The sequence below is a fragment of the Coffea arabica genome, chromosome 1e (assembly GCF_036785885.1).
Source record: "Coffea arabica cultivar ET-39 chromosome 1e, Coffea Arabica ET-39 HiFi, whole genome shotgun sequence".
NCBI classification, from domain to species: Eukaryota; Viridiplantae; Streptophyta; class Magnoliopsida; order Gentianales; family Rubiaceae; genus Coffea; species Coffea arabica.
In genome coordinates this window covers 48042027-48058286 of record NC_092311.1, presented here as the reverse complement: position 1 = coordinate 48058286, position 16260 = coordinate 48042027, and the positions used below count along the sequence as shown (strand labels likewise).

The window sequence follows — 16260 nt, the reverse complement described above, 5'->3', positions numbered from 1 at the left end:
ACCAGTAATTAGATTATGACAACCAAATTTCCAATTGCCCAATCAAATTGGATCAAATGAGTTTGAGACAAACACAAAAAAGGAAGAGGAATATCAATCAAAAGCTAAAAAGCTATGTCATTCGAACTAATCAATTGTATCGCATTTACACCACCAGCAATCTCATTTATACAAAATTGGAATGATAGCATCCTCCAAATCCTCAATAGAGCCTCTGCCTCTTACCCAGTGAAACATAAGTGTTTGCATTTGCTCCAGCTGATATCAACCTATCACTTCCCAGACAGGATCCAATAGGTCCGTTGGTAAAATTCAACATGGACGATGACAAAATTTGGGAAGAGGCACATGACATTTCAGCATAAGGTCGTGAAGTAAGTGATCTTGAAGCAAGAAGGCTCATATTTGTAGCACTTTTCATATTGATCATATCAGCATCACAACCTCTGATTGAAACCGGGGGAATGTGAAATGTCTGGAGCTGAGGAGGATTACGCCACCTAGGAAGTGGCCCGGCAACAAGAAGATTCTGAAGAAGTGGCCCTGCATCAAGGACAGCCTTGAGGAACTTCCCTTTCTGGGGCAAATTTTTCCCTTGGGCAAGATTATCAATCACCAAAGAGGCATGGTCAACTTTTGGAATTCCTGAAGGGAGCATGTTGTTGGAAATGATCCCCTTACAGTCTTGAATCAAGGGTTGGTTCACAAATGCAATGCTGCCTGAATCACCCATGTTGATGTTCGAGAGTTCCGGGGATGAGACAGCATCGAGAAAGGATTCACCTGGGGATGAACCGTGTGAAGGATAGTTGTGTGTTTCAGAGAAACTGTTTGACTCAGTTATGCTTGAATTTGCTTTTGCAGGCTTTACAAGAGGACTATCTGGTTGAAATTGTGGCAAGCCTGAAAGGAGCTCAGTTGAATTTGTTGAAGGGATGACTTTGTTCAGCATCTTTTGAAGTTGATCTCTTGCTTCATCTCTTTCTTGGCAAGCCATCTTCAAGAGTTGGATAAGTTGCTTCACATATTCCTTGTTTTTTCTCATTTCCTCATTTGCTTCCACCTTCAGTTGTTCAAGTTCAAGAGCGGTGCATAGCAGCTTCTGTTTCAAATCATCAACGCTCTGCAGACACAACCAAATGCGTAAGATATGGTAAAATTCTCGGGTAATGAGCAGTCAAGTTTCTGAACACATTCTATTTGTCCACTTTAAAGACTGAATTCAGACAGCATATAGGTTCCAATGAATGTATCAATCAACACAAACCAAGTGCAACATATTCATTTTCAAAAGTAGACCCTTTGCTCAAAGCCTTCATTTGAGAAAAAGTAGAAGATCAACTTCAAACTACAATAACAAGGGACATTGAGATCAGGCTAAACAACTTTGAAAATTTACTAGTTATTCAATGAACATAAAATTCGAACGTAGGGGCTAGGCATGGGGACCATGCATATCACAGGGCATCTCAGTCCCCCCAAAAAATATGATGATTAAAAAAAGAAAGAACAGAACACAATGATTTTTACCATTGGATGCCTAGCGTAAGAATAAACGTACATTAGACCGATAATGATTCTGTCTTGAATTGTCAAAAGATATTGATCAACACCGAAAAATCGACATTAAAAGTCTGTTTAACACAAAAAAAATTGTTTCTTTTCAGCAAATATGGGGAGCGCGTCACTTCAACAAACAAGAAACGTGCAAAGCACATGGACATTGACTCTGTCGTATATAGAAAACTGGAAACAGCCCAAAAGAAAAAACACAGAGTCACACCCACTCATATACACGTATAGTAGAGAAAGACTCGTGGTCTGGAAAAATAGATCAAGTCTTGTAAAAGACAGGTACACTGAACAAAAGACATCATTTGTGTTGAGAAGCACGGAACTCTTTTAAGCAATTGTTTACTCCTTCAAAAGCAATACTTGGTCGAATCAAACAATGTTCAGAAACAGAGAAGAAGAGGAGATTGAACTGAACAGAAATACAAAAACTGAGTTCAACCCTCCGGAAAACTGATGTCGAAGAAAAATGGGATTAAAAAGATTTTGAAAAACTCACAGAAAGATTCTAAATAAATGAAGTTTTGATGGCCGGTTTTAGAAGAGGAAATGGATACACTTCCCCCGAACAAGTTAAATTGAATTCTCTTTCATTCGTACATAAACCGAAAGAAGCCTTAAATGCCAGACCCCAAAACTAGCAAGAACGTGAAGAGAGCCCACCTCTTGATAACTCCATAAAGAAGCAAATTCTTCCATTTTCTCTCTCAATCTCTGCACTGCTACTGACAAACTTGTATGAAGGAACAGAAAAGAGAGAAATCTTGAATGTTTGTTTGCTAAGGGGGAGGGAGTTTTTGAGAAGGGTGGGTTGTGTCTTTTATAGAAGAAATGTTGACAATAGAAAATAAAGGGAAAAATTGTGATTGGCTGTTGGGTTCCTCACAAAACTTGCACAAGAGAACAACCCGTCGACATCATCACGGATGGAAAGATTAGAAAAAAAGGAGCAAAACATTTTTTAAATATGGAATCCATAAAAAAAAAACAATTAGAAAAAATGAAACTCCACTTTTTTCTCTCCTTTCCTTTTGCTTCCTTTCTCCCTATTTCGCTTTGGTAGATTTATATTGAATGCTTCTTTACTGATGCAAATAATCAAAGTTGTAGTTTCAAAAGAAAAAGGTCCTAAAAGGCCCTTAGTGTGTTTGGACAGAGTATTATTTGAAATAATTATCGTAGTATTTTTTATAATGTGATATATGTAAAATTAAAAAAGAATTAAGAATATAAAAATATAAATTAAAAAATGTATTTATAATGCAAACGAAATATTGTGTGAAAAAAATTTAACTATCCAAAAATTGTTTAACAATGATAGGGTCTGCTTGAAATGTGTGTTTTTTTCGAGTATCTTTTAAGGGATTTACTCTCAGAAGGCATTGGTTAATAATATCATATTCCCCAGTGTAGTCTACTAAATAATAAGTATAGAAAGCATTCACTTTAATATCTACTTATTTCTACCTCTCACATTCATTTACCAAATATCCCCTTAATCTATACATACAAGATACTCCATTATTTAAATGTACAATCATATGAAGCACCCGATGCCCCCTCTTAGTCACAAACTCAATGTAGATTATTGCATGTGCAACTATTTTTTATACGAAAACGCTGCTATTCTAGACAAAACACGAACTTATGTGATATAAATAAAGCAAAAGATTGCCCATCTATTACTCTTGTACCTCTATTTATTGCAGAAATCTCGTTTCACTAAGTTATTGACTTGTTATTCCGAAAAATAAAAAAAAAACTAAAAATTAATTTCCATTCTTTCGATATTTGCAAAACTCTTTGTGTTTGGATTGCATTTTTCGTTATTTTTCATGAAAAAATTACTGTAGTGATTTGATATATGTGAGGGAAAAAGGTGATAGAGAAATGTAATCACAGAAAACGACAATATAATTTTCCGACGGAAACAAGCAATCCAAACAAGGTACCTTTATTTCAAATGGTTAATATTTGCTAAAACCACCTAGATTTTTCTCAAAATATTCTTCTCTCTCACATGGTCCGTGGGAACTTTGCGTGTGAGAGAGTGGGGTGTGGGAAAAAAGAAAGTAAATATAAAAGCTAAAAGTAAATATAAAAGCAAGCTGTTGTTAACGCGGTTTTGTTAGTTAAAAAAGGCAACTTTTCTGTAGTACTTGAGCACATTTTTATTAAGTATTTCTCATTATTTTCATACTTGGAAACTTTTTGAATTTCTTTCACACCTCCGAAAGAATTCCAAACCGAAAACGACGGAATATTAGAAAAACTAAATATTATTTTGGCGCATTCGGAAAAGAGGGTCGCAAGATGGTGCAATTGATGCGGCGAATGTCTACAAGGAATGCTGACAGGTCCTTCACCTCCGCCATAATTATTTTTTTTTTAAAATCTTCAACTAATAATCGGCACCGTCAAATAAATTATTATTCTTTTTTTTTTTCAACAAACGTTAATATCTTTTTTCCTCTTCTTCTGGTTTCTATCCGAGACTCTACTGATTTCATGTGCGAGTCAAATTTTCTCTTGTTCCGAATCCAAGATTATATCTTCCTTTCATATGACAAGATGCATTGTTGACTATTGATATCAGTTTCTATAAATATAAAATTGAATCTTGGTTCTAAATTTTGTTTTGAAAATTGAATAAGTAAATGAATTAGGATCCTTTGAATTTTTTTATTTCATTAGTTTTGAAGTTTAATTGGTGTAATTACATTTGGCATCCTTTTTTCTGTTTGTATTTTTTCTTTAAAAAAAAAAAATAAGTGCCCAATAAGCATTGGAATACACCTAATTTACACCAAATTTAGCATTCAAATATATAGACTCATTTATTGTCTTTCCTTACATATAATTATATAAACACTTCACTAATTTTACTTTACATTTTTTTCCAAAAAAAAAAAAAATAACGCCTAAACACACTCGCTGGACAAACCTATCTAACTGTTACAAAATATTCCATATCAACATGTTTAACTAAAATTTGGAGGACAGGTAATTATAATCAATGGCGACAATTAATTGTTCACCGCAGTTGTCCTCAACTCTTTGTCTAGTACTCCACTCACAAGTAAAAATCCTAGGGTGCGTTTAACAAAATTGAAGTCTGAAATTTGGAATATGAAGTCTAAATCCATCAATTTATTGAATTGTTAAATATTAAATCTAATACACTTGAGTGCATATCACATTCAGTGATAAGCGAATAGGTTATCACTTAATTTTGGGAGCAAATTTTGCTTAAGAAATTCAGTGCCACTTAATTAATTCAGATGTTTAATTTTTTATTATTAAACGATCTGAATATGTTAAGATCTGAATCCATTAATTTTAAATACTGAATTGATTTATCAGACAAGGCCTTAGTCTTGTTTTCTTGTCAACTAATTTTCCTCTTCTTAAACGAGAAAAAGGAAAAAAACTTATTTTCTTTACTTTCTTTACATTATGTCTGTATTCATGCAAAGCATGAGATTAAAAGCATTCATCTTGATCTATGATAAATTTTGAAAAAGTAGAGAAAATTAAGAAAAATGTGTAAGTATAAAGGAATATAATAATTGTTAGCGTGTTCGTTCAGATGATAGGATGTGTGTGATTTAGGTTTGTTAACAGCAATAGTTATTGTTAGAAAAACCCCTATTAATTAAAACTTGTCTACTTTCTTTGGAATTTGAATTAAACAGCAACAGACGAACTCTTTCTTTTGGGTGGGAATTATATGATGTATCATATTCTCATAACATAATGCCAAAAAAAAAAAAAAGACCGAGAGAGAGAGAGAGATGAAAGGTTGCACTATCTTCAGGTTTTTATAAATCCACTGCATTGCTAGATTTCGTTGTTGGGGCACTCGGTACTAAAGTTAACCCAGATTAGCTACAATCGCCTAATTGTTATTTACAGCCAATGTAAGTGCCTGGCCAAAACACGAACATAACAAGCTCATATTTTCCCTTTTAATCTAATTTTTCAGTTTTTAACCTTTAAATTCTAAAGTTAACATGGTGCAAATGGTAATATTCTACTTATGTTGATAACAACGAGGTATACTTTTTTCAATTAATTGCTTACAGTAAGAAGTTTAACAATTACACACCTCAAAATCCTCGGTGGCGGTGCTCGGGGTTTCCTTGTTAACTGCCCAAGAAAACTGAAAGTAAACTACGTAACGGTTGACAATTAATATTTTTTTGGCTTATTTTCTTATTATAATGACTGGAGTAACATTTTTGTTATCTTTCTTTCTCTTTTTTTCTTCTTGTAAATTGATGTTCTTCAAAACATCCATTTTTTTTTTCTTGCCTCGAGACCTTTTTCGTGTGTTTGGAAGAAATTTTTCCAACAGTCACCAAATGGATGTTCTTATAAGCCATCTTCCTTCTTTAAAAAAAAAAAAAAAAAAGGGTTACGCACAGTTTGGGAAGAAAATCATCGGGTCCGTTTCGTAAGCATAATTTGCAAAAAAATAAAAAAAAAGAAAAAAAATTCAAATACTCACAAATTTTTCGCATCAAATAATTAGCACCTTAACTCATTACTTACATGTCAATGTGAAATGGAAAAATGGAGAAATCAATTAAATTGCTTACGAAAGTGTGTACTACTAGTTATTAAACTATAGAAAAAATAAAAAGAGTAAATCTTATATACACTGACAGTATATACACTATCATCGTTGGATTCATGAAATGTGTGTAAAAGTTGAATTTCAAATTTAAATTTTGCATAGTTATCATTTATCCAACGCTAATAGTGTATACACTCTCAGTGTAGAAAAAATTAATCCAAAATTTTTGTTTTTGTTTTTGAATTGGCAATAGGTCTTCTATTACTCATTATCGTATAACTTTCGTGTTACACATTTTAGTTGGTTAATAACTGTACTTCTCAAACTATCACAATAATAATATCTCTAATTAGATTTAACTCTTAAAAGAAATTCATGTCAATACATGGACGTGTGTAACGTGAATGTCACATAAATGTGTTGGTAGAAAACTGGAATTGGCAATGAATGGTCCCACTCCTCCCCACGAGAAAACGCCAAGGTTATTTTTCTAATCAAAGGAAAATTTTTTCCTCTCTTGTTGAAAAGGAGATTTTCTTCTCTTCTAGCTAAGCCAGCACATGTATTGAGTTGTCGCGGCTCAATTTTTGTTCGGCAGATAAGTTTTTTGTCAAGTTTATCTGCTACAAATTTTTTAAAAATTTTAGCTACAATAATCTCAAAAAATTTCTCAAAGTTTTTAAACTATACACTTCAAAATATTCAAAAAAAAAACACATTTCAAAATTTTTTTTTTAAAATTCTACAATAAGCTACAGTAAAATTTTAGACAAACACTCAAAAACTCACTTGCCAAATGGGCCTTTATTCTTCTGTACAGTACAGTTGGAGCTGATGACCGTGCGATCTCTCCTCCATTTTACACGTGTCTCATGAAATTAAAAAAAAAAAAAAAACATGCATCCATGGCATTTAATCCCAAATAGAATCCAGAATTCAGAAAGAAAAATATACGTATAGCTAGTAATAATCAGACTAATATAAACTAGTTTATCAGAAAACGAAGGATAATTGGATAAATTAAACCCAGGTCTAAGCCTCTGACACAAGACAATGAACATGGATGAGGCATTTTGATCGAGAAACCGGAATATTTCCTACTTTATCCCCGACAAGCTAGCGGCTTCTTCACTCCTTCATCGGTTTTTCTTTCTAAGTAGTAATAAATTCGGGGATTTGCCTAATTAATTGTTCTCAGAAATACAACTAATTATTATTATCTGAAGCGCTATGGAAAATGCATGCAACCTTAATAGTAACACGCAGCCGCTGGATGATGCCATTTCGTTGTCGTTTTGCATGCATATTTTGTCGTCTTGCAACAAGTAACATGGTTGTATCGTATAACTAGGGGCTTCTTATTAGTATCACAAAGCTCTTTGGAAATAATACTCTTTAATTATTTGTGTTTTGGACTGCTAATTGTTTATGCCAGTTCTGTGTTTGTTTAAATGCTGGGGTTTAGATTAGTTAGAGCGGCTGCGAAGGCGACAAAAGGTGGCTTAAAAAGAATAAGCAAATTCTAATACAAAGCTGCTGCTGCTGCTTAAAGTTTTTTTTTTTTTTTTTTTTAAAAAAAAAGGGTTCACCTCATGCAATGAATCTATAGCCCCAAATACAACGCAACAAATACGTCCAAACACATACACACGCACTCGCATTGCCATTAATTATGTATATTAATTCATCACTTCCTAGGTTTCCTGCGAAAAGTTGACCCTTCAATCTATATTTTAAGTGATCCTAAAATCTGCGCAGCTCTTTTAAGTGCATTTGATTTGAACCAATTAACTTGATCAAGCTGCAACTCATGAAATACCTAAAACATTAAGAAAATCAACTCAATTTATGGTGTAAATTATAATTGCCTTATGGACTTGCCAAACTTAGATGTAAATAAACATGGTACTTACAGTATATCTTATATACACTATCACCGTTGGATTCATGACATGTGCGCAAATGTTGAATTTCAAATTCAAATTTTACATAACTGTCATTCATCTAACGCTGACAGTGTATACACTGTCACTGTCAGTGTAGGAAAGATTAATCCTTTAAATATTTAGTAAAATTCATTCAATTAAGGCGATTGCTAAAGGAAAAGATGGGGTAGACAATTTTTAGATAGTTAAGCGGGCCAGCAGAATGTCATGGACTCATCTACTTCTACTACCTTTTGGCTTCCCAACCCAAACAAATACTATTGAGTTTTTTTTAAAAAAAAAAAGAAAAAAGAAAAAAGGGGAATTAGTGATAGTTTAATTATCTATAGCTACCCTAGATTTAAGGGTCTGAATCTTGACGTTATCCACATTGCCTACAGTGGTTTTCTTCTCCATACTCTAGACTTGAATTAACGTGCCTACAGTGGGCTCTATAGCATTTTTCTGGTATTTAGGGGCTATGAACTATATTTAAAATGCTACAAAGATGCAGTTCTTTGAATCGATGCATTGAAACCTTTTGATTTGATGCCTGACTATAAAGGACTTTGATATAGATCATGTCTAAGCAAATATGTAATGTGCGGCTAAACCTTTTAGCCATCAGATTCAGATGGTTGTACTGAATAATCTCAAATACTTGCAAGTCTTCCTAAACCAAGAAAGAATTTGACAGATAATGAGCAATTGCATGTGCGGCTCGAATTAAACAAAAAAGATAGATAGGGGGCGGGCGGGTTAGGTTCATTTAAACATTTGCCATTAGGAGAATCATTGGAGTCACACGACAAAGAAATTGTCATAGATTATTCTTTTTCTCACGTAGCTAGTCACAACATTTGATCATATAATGTAATACTACTACTAGAACATTGATGTGATCGTGAAGCCAAGACAGAGTTTTGGTGGATACATAGAAACGTACGACAAACACAGAAAAGAGTTGTTGATGTTGCACTGCTGCTATGGGAGGAGGTGCTTAACTAGCAGGAGTTTTAGCTACAAAAAAATGGATAAACACAAGAAGCCAAAGATGGTTGGTTAACACTCCCTACTATTTAATGTAGGTTATTGCTTCTTCGGATTTAAAAAAAAACTTTTTAATGCTCAGGCTATTGCTTTACAGGTGAAATAATTAACCATGGATGATGAATTTAAAAATACAAAAAAAAAAAAAAAAAAAACTTCTTTAAGCCGCGTTATCGCGGTAGGGTGGTCATGGAAGCGGTTTTAAAAACTTCTTTTGAGCCCACCGAAGCAACGGTCTGAAAAAGCAGCGACCACTGCGCCTTTTACCTCCTTTTGCTTCCCAACGAGTAACGACTTTACCTGTCGACCTAATAATGTGAAACCAATGTCAAGGCTTGTATCATCATTCTCATTCATTAACGACATCATCAAAAATAGATTTACACTAACAAAACTATGATAACCAATAATCATAAAAGGTGCGCCATTACATTTTTTGCTTTCTCTTTATTTATTTATTTATTTTTTAGAATGTAAGTTTTATAGTCTCATACAAAAATTGCACATTATGCTCTTCCACTCCTAAAGTCTAAGCACATGAAATGTAATTATAAGTCTTCCGTCAAGGATGTTGAATACAACAACTTCCCAATCCTTAACAGCTAAAACATTTTTTTTTTACATGACATATTATTATTTGGAAGGAAAAAAGATTGATTACGTCATAAATAATACGTCTTCTCAATCACTCTTTTGTTTTGCCAATCACTTTTTCTTTTTTATTTCACACTTAGTATAAAAAATATTATTCCAAACAATCTTCTATCCAAGCGTGCTCTTTTTTTTTTTTTTAATCTCTTCGATGAACTATAACGTCTTCTCAATCACTTTTTTTATTTTACCAGCCATTTTTTGTTTCAAATTCAGTACAAAATATATTATTCTAAACAATCTTTCATCCGAACACACTCTTTTTTTTCCTCTCCGGTACATTCTAAACGGACGTAGAACGTATAAAAAGAGCTTGCCCAAATAATTTCCCTGGTTTTGGAAAAAGAAAATACAAAAATTTTACCCCATTATTGACGGTGCCACGTGTCAAAGTGCCCTTGACGAATCCTTATCTATTCGAAGAACTCCTGTCCTTTGTTTTGTGCTAATTTTTAACGAGCCACGGAGATTATTAAATGGGGCGTCCTTATCAATTATCATTGGTGGGTCTTAACTTGGAATTCTCGAGTAAGAATTCAGGTAAAAATGGGACATTAGCTTTTGTCCTGTTGTGCGGCGGCACATGGCCATTAGGTAAGCAAAGTCCAACGGCAGCCACCCGCGTATGGACAAGTGTGCAACAATACAAGCACGATTAGTCACCACACGCGCCGCCGTGCCTCTCATCGCACGACACTTGGTGTGACGTCCGGGTCGCATGGCACATGCGCTTCGGCTCATTAGCAGCAGAGTACCCTGCACGTGCCTCAGGCTGCCTGCTACCCACAAGTCTTCTACTGCTATCTCTACACCTCAGAGTGAGTGGAGAAGAAACTCTTACCAGTTTGGAAGATTCTATGATACCTTTAGATTTTTGAAGAATTTACTAGAAGAATTAGGATGAAAATCAAGTTGTGGAGGAAAATTCTGGAGATGATGTGGGTAGCACGTAAGTAAGTCTGGATTAAGTTAGTGTGAGAGTTGATCATGTCACTTTTAGCCCGGAAGTTGAAACTCAGCTTGCTTTGGAAAGTACTTTTTTGGCGTGGGTTTGGTTAATTAAGCACGATTTTCTGTTGCTTAGCTTTATCTTCAGATTGATAAATCCTTTGATGAGTGGATACATAACTTGGAGTTCTTGATCTCGTGACATGAAGAAAATAAAATTTCCTGCTTGCACTGGCGAGTCCTACAAGGAAACCGGTCTACAAACGGCAGTCTGATCTTCGGGAACAGGAGAAATGGCCATCTAGGTGTTCTAATCCTCGATGCAGCATACATCAATAAACAGATGATGGGGGGTTGGGGTTTAGGTTTATAAGTCCCTCGCAGTACTCCACAAGTTACCGGCTTTTGGAGTTATTGTGGGGAGTTAGGTTTATTTGGCAAAAATTCTTACTTTCGTAAGAAAATGTCAGAAAGAAAAAAAAAATAAACAGATGATAGATGATAGGAACTGTACTTGCATTTTTCTTTGCCCTCATTCCCTAGCTGTCTGATTTACTTGACTTCAAAGTTCATGGTTGTTCGATCAAATTAATGATGGTGACAAATTTGAAATTTGTTACGTCATTGGTCCTTCCATCTTCTAATTCTACGTACGTATCAGCATTAATATAAACATGGATGGAATCAGGAATTTGAGTTTGAAGAGGCAAAATACATATGCATATAAATTTTTAAAATCATCATAATATTTTTTTTTTTAAAAAAATTGGGGGGAGACAAATACCTTAAACTATATACTAGCTAGGAGTCTAAATATTTTCTTCCTTCCCCTTCCTCAAGTTCGAAAATCGTGACAATGAAACGTAGCCTAGTTGATAAAACGTTTCATCTAAAATTGACAGGTCGAATATGAATTCGAGTCGTCAAAAAAGCAAGTGGGAAATCACGCTTGATCCTCTTTTAAATGAAATGAAATGAAGAAAAAAATTTTGAACGTGTACTATACAGCAAATACATTTCTAACATTAATTAACATTGAAACCTTAGATCACATGGTTGTTACTGTACACGAAAATTTTTTGATTCATGTGATCGAACAGTATGCTAAGATAAACTCATCGACCGCACAATCAAAGATATATAATTAACAAGCGTGCAAAAAAATGGTATCTTTGAATCCTGTGCTTAGCAGCAGTCATATGTAAGAAATATAAACCAATTATGCTCAAAAAATCTGAAGGCTTCTCGAGGCACATAAATATGATGAGTTCAGTTGGAACAGTACTGAAAAGGATGCTTTATTACTTACGTGTACAGAATTATTTATGGCATGAGCAATTAATTATACGGTAATGAAATGTAAAGAGCTCGTGGTCTTTGCCAAAGCCATCACTTTTACGGTCATCTAGGGGAAGAAGAGATTGCATTTTCGTTATGACCAGATACAGATTACGGCCAAGGGAGGGGGCTGCGACTGCATGCGTCTAGTAGTATTTGACTGACTTTGTATTCCATTTTGCTGAAAAAAGCCGGCAGCTTAGCATAGCACTGTTACTTACTGAACAAGACAGCGTTAATCACAAGAAGCCCCAATAATAGCAAAAACTGAAAGATCACGCATGCTCAAGTACTATCAATTACTGGGAATAGACTCAGATGAAAATACTTTCTGGATTGTCAACACGAGTGTGCGTTTGCATAATTCCCTTCTCTTTTATTAAATTTCTTGTAATTAATGAGGTGTTGTTTTTGGAAGGGGGCGGAGGACGTCAAGTAGAGCGGCCATGATGAAAAGTAATAAGCTGACGGGAAAAGCACGAGTAGCTCATCAATCTATTCTATCACAAACTAATAATGTCCCGTCCATCCGTTGATTCTAGAAATGCATGCACTCTCTCTTTGTCTATCATAATGTCTCGTACAAGTGCATGATAGCTTCATTGGAATGTTGCACTTGGTTGGTTCAAAAGAATTTTTTTTTTTTTTTGGCTTTTTAACCAAGAAAAAACATGGGCACAGGGTGTACAGGTAGGTATAAATGCATCTTGCGCTTGCTGGTGCTGCCAATTATGTATATATACGTTCCTTTCTTTAACATTTGTTGTAAATTTGCCTATACAGGAAAAAAATGCTCAAATTTAATAGAAGTAATTTTGTTAAGGATACCACATAAAAATGGTTGGACAAGATCGATACAAAGTCAATCTTAAAACATTACATTGGAGGCTTTCCCGAGAAATTTTGTAAGGTTCACCCTCAGAACCACAGTTGCAGCATCCCCTCTCTTTCCGTTCAAGATAGTAAAATGTTGTATCCATGGTTCAAAGTCGCGGTCGCGGTCACAATTGTGGCTCGGACCGTTCCACATCGATTCGGCATATCAATTGCAATCTCAACGAGGTGCAAATTTTTGAAATATTTAATATTTTAAAATTGTAAAAAAAATTTAATAAATAAAAATATTAAAAAATTAGCAAAAATAATAAAAATTTGAGTCGATTCGAGACGACTCAACCGTTTTTACTCATCTTGACCGAATTCTCGACGATCCGTTATTTCAGAATCATCTCGTCCCGGCATCAGAACAGAAAGCTCTATTTATTCCAGTGATAACTCGACCAACAATTGAAGCATGGTTGTATCTGAACCATAGCGGAGCCAGGAATTTTTAATACGGAAGCAAAATCATAACGGTATAAGAAACTTCGTGGAAGTAAAGTACCACTTACGTGCACATATATACCTAAGGTAGGTTGTAATCGGGGGTGGTCATCCTTGTGTGCTAACTTCATTGCTAGATCAATAAAATAGCTCTCATTTTTTCTCACTGTATCACTTTTTCGATATAATGTATATAAGATAAAAATATAATTGAAAAATATGTTAACGATGTAAGTAAATAAACTTTGACAAATAATCATCTATCCAAACAAACAACTAGGTGAGCATAACGTGAGAGGATTGATTGAGAAAAATGTGAAGGGGCATTGAAGTACGTAGCTAGCGTTGAACTAGTTAGTAGTTTGGAGTACTCTCATTTGGAACTGTCCCGAAAATAAATTAGATTTTTAAAAATCCGTTAAGTTGATTAATTCAAATTAAAGACCTACAAAGAATATTGGTTTAGGTAAACCCATAAAGTAAAACGATAAAGAAACAACAGAGGACAGAAAATCGGGCACATTGTCCTACGTTCCTAATGTCCAACATGTCTTGCGGTAGGATCAGCAGCGAGTGAGTGAACTTGGAGAAGACAAGAGCAAAAAGTTGCTAAGGGTTCAGTCAACTTAGAGGAGACAAAAGCAAAAAGTTTAAACTTTCACCTGTGTCTGGACTCTGGAGTCAAGCAGCATGTAAAGCAAGTCTTTGCATGCAACATGCAGCATTATTGTTCGGTTCAAGTCATTGGATTCCCATTTCCTAAATATATATGTATCTCTCTCTCGACTTGAGCTAAAAGAAGTTCCTGGGACACCAACCGATCGATATTTGACTTCTGAAAAACTCTGGCCCAAGAAGCTGGACCTTTAAAGTCTGGAGACCTCCTTCTTCAAGAAGCTTCCTCTGTGTTCTTTGTGATCCCAGGACCGCCAAACTTGCCCATTGTTCGTCTTGTCTTAGTCAATGTATAAATCTGATATTTGTTCTATTAGAAAAGAGATGAGATCGCTGTCGTTAGTCTGAGCGTATGTTCCAGGCAAGAGTTCCACACAAGCATATATTCTATCCACGTTAAGGACAACACTAATCTGAGCTTAAGTCACGCCACTATATACTAATATCAATATGGAATGGGCACCGGGAAATTTGACGAGCAGCTACTACAAATGATAGTTTTGTAAGCAATATTTTCCATAGACAACTTTACTCCTCCTTGGCCACTACTAGCTTAAACTAAGTTTCTCGAGGCAAAGTTGTCCATTAATTAAGTCAAAAATTGCTCTAAACTCCTTGTTTTGCTTTGACAATACTAAATATCACCGGCTATTAAGATGTTGATAGAGGAGAAGTTTTAATGAATCCTACGTATCAATTAGATATTTGAAAATCTAAACGAGACTCGTTGAAATTTTAAACACCAACATTTTATAAAGAAAAAAAAAATCAGTACGTTATTAATAGCCTTAACTTTTTTGACAACAAAAAAAAAAAAAAAGAAAAGAAAAGAAAAACAGATATCAGTACATAGTATATGCTTATTTAATGAGTTGATATTATCACATGTTATTAATCCAGCAAGAAATGCTTGACTTATACAAGGATAATCGACATTATTCTTGAACCATACTGATCTAGCACAAAATGAACATTCATTAACATCTTTCCTCCATTGGGAATGCTTTGTCTTTTTAAATCTTCGGTACTTAATTTTGGCCACCTCTTAGACTGATATTGCTACTACACATCGAGTGTCTTATCGGACATTGATTGTACCGGGAAGTTGGGTGTGCGAGTAGGTGCTTGACGGCAGGAGGAGTAAGAGCCCATTGCAGGGTTCGGTCAAAGAACCGACTTTTGCAGGAAAGAGTCTTCCGTCTCTGTCTCGATAACAAACTAAAACCAGCCAATAAGATGAAGTAGCAGATTCTTTAGGGGCAATCAGCAATGGGATGTTGGGATTGAAACGAAAAGATATTTTTTGTCATGCCCCACAGGAAACAACTTTATGAGGAAGACCACCTAACAATACCAAGGAGGGAGACATTATGACGAGAGATTTCTAGTCAGAAAAAGTCAAAAGCGTTTGATCATTAGCCCCTTCAATGAAATCATACCACCTGCATTAACAATAATAACAGGGATTTTTTTCTTTACTAATCATATAAAAATAAAAATTAATGTTTCCTGTACCGTCAATGTATCCACACAGACGGATTTAATTAGATGCATACCACATCATCTAAATTTAAATTTAAACACCAAATTTTCATGTGTGACATGCATTTAGATCTGTAAATGTATACATTGTCAGTACATACAAAAAAAAGTCAAAAGATTTACTCTAAAAGTAACGCTCTTAATTTGTGAGTTAAAAGTCCAATCTAATGAATGTGGGTCGGTTGCCCTATGTGAAAGGCCTAATATCGTGCACATCGCCAAATTCTTTTCTCCTCTTCCCAGGTCATGACCAAAATATAAATGCATCTAACATTGAGCGTCCTATTTAATGCTGCCGGCATTAGTTCTGATAGAAACTGACAACGAAAGAAAGCAGTACAACCTCCTCCTTATGAAGTACAACGTGGTCTTGACCAGCATTCTTAGTAATATCATTTATCCTGATAACTAACTAAAATAGTGAGCTATTAGTTATTGATCCTTTGAGACTATGCACCTGTGGACCGGTTTGCTGCTTTGGATTGAATGGATAGAATCGACTTACAACACAGGAAGATTTGTAGTACAATGTATACCTTTTGTAGCCACTTTGTGGTCCGAAAATCATAATATGAATATGTTAGAATGCTGTGTCTCGGACGGTGAAATTTATTATATTTATTAGGTGCAGGTCATTTGTGGATTTGTCTATGCGGC

General features: G+C 34.8%; 1 protein-coding gene across 3 annotated transcripts; it reads right to left on the bottom strand.

The window, feature by feature from the left end:
• Positions 1-13: 13 nt before the first annotated feature.
• LOC113709283 (uncharacterized) lies at positions 14-2391 on the bottom strand. 3 transcript variants are annotated; one of them, XM_027232010.2, is made up of 2 exons: positions 2236-2391; positions 14-1123 (listed from the first exon to the last, which is right to left on the bottom strand). In XM_027232010.2, the coding sequence occupies exons 1-2, from the start codon at positions 2269-2271 to the stop codon at positions 203-205; spliced, it is 957 nt and encodes a 318-aa protein (XP_027087811.1). In that variant the 5' UTR covers positions 2272-2391; the 3' UTR covers positions 14-202. The 3 variants fall into 3 exon arrangements, with proteins under 3 accessions (XP_027087811.1, XP_071916085.1, XP_071916087.1); XM_072059984.1 differs by lacking the exon at positions 2236-2391 and adding an exon at positions 1531-2217; XM_072059986.1 differs by lacking the exon at positions 2236-2391 and adding an exon at positions 1562-2217.
• Between the last annotated feature and the right edge of the window lie 13869 nt (positions 2392-16260).

Excerpts from the sequence above, each read along its gene's own strand:
- LOC113709283 (XM_027232010.2), bottom strand. The coding sequence starts at position 2,271 with ATGGAAGAATTTGCTTCTTTATGGAGTTATCAAGAG. Across the intron at positions 1,124-2,235 it reads CTTTATGGAGTTATCAAGAG|AGCGTTGATGATTTGAAACA; the intron begins GTGGGCTCTCTT and ends TTGTGTCTGCAG.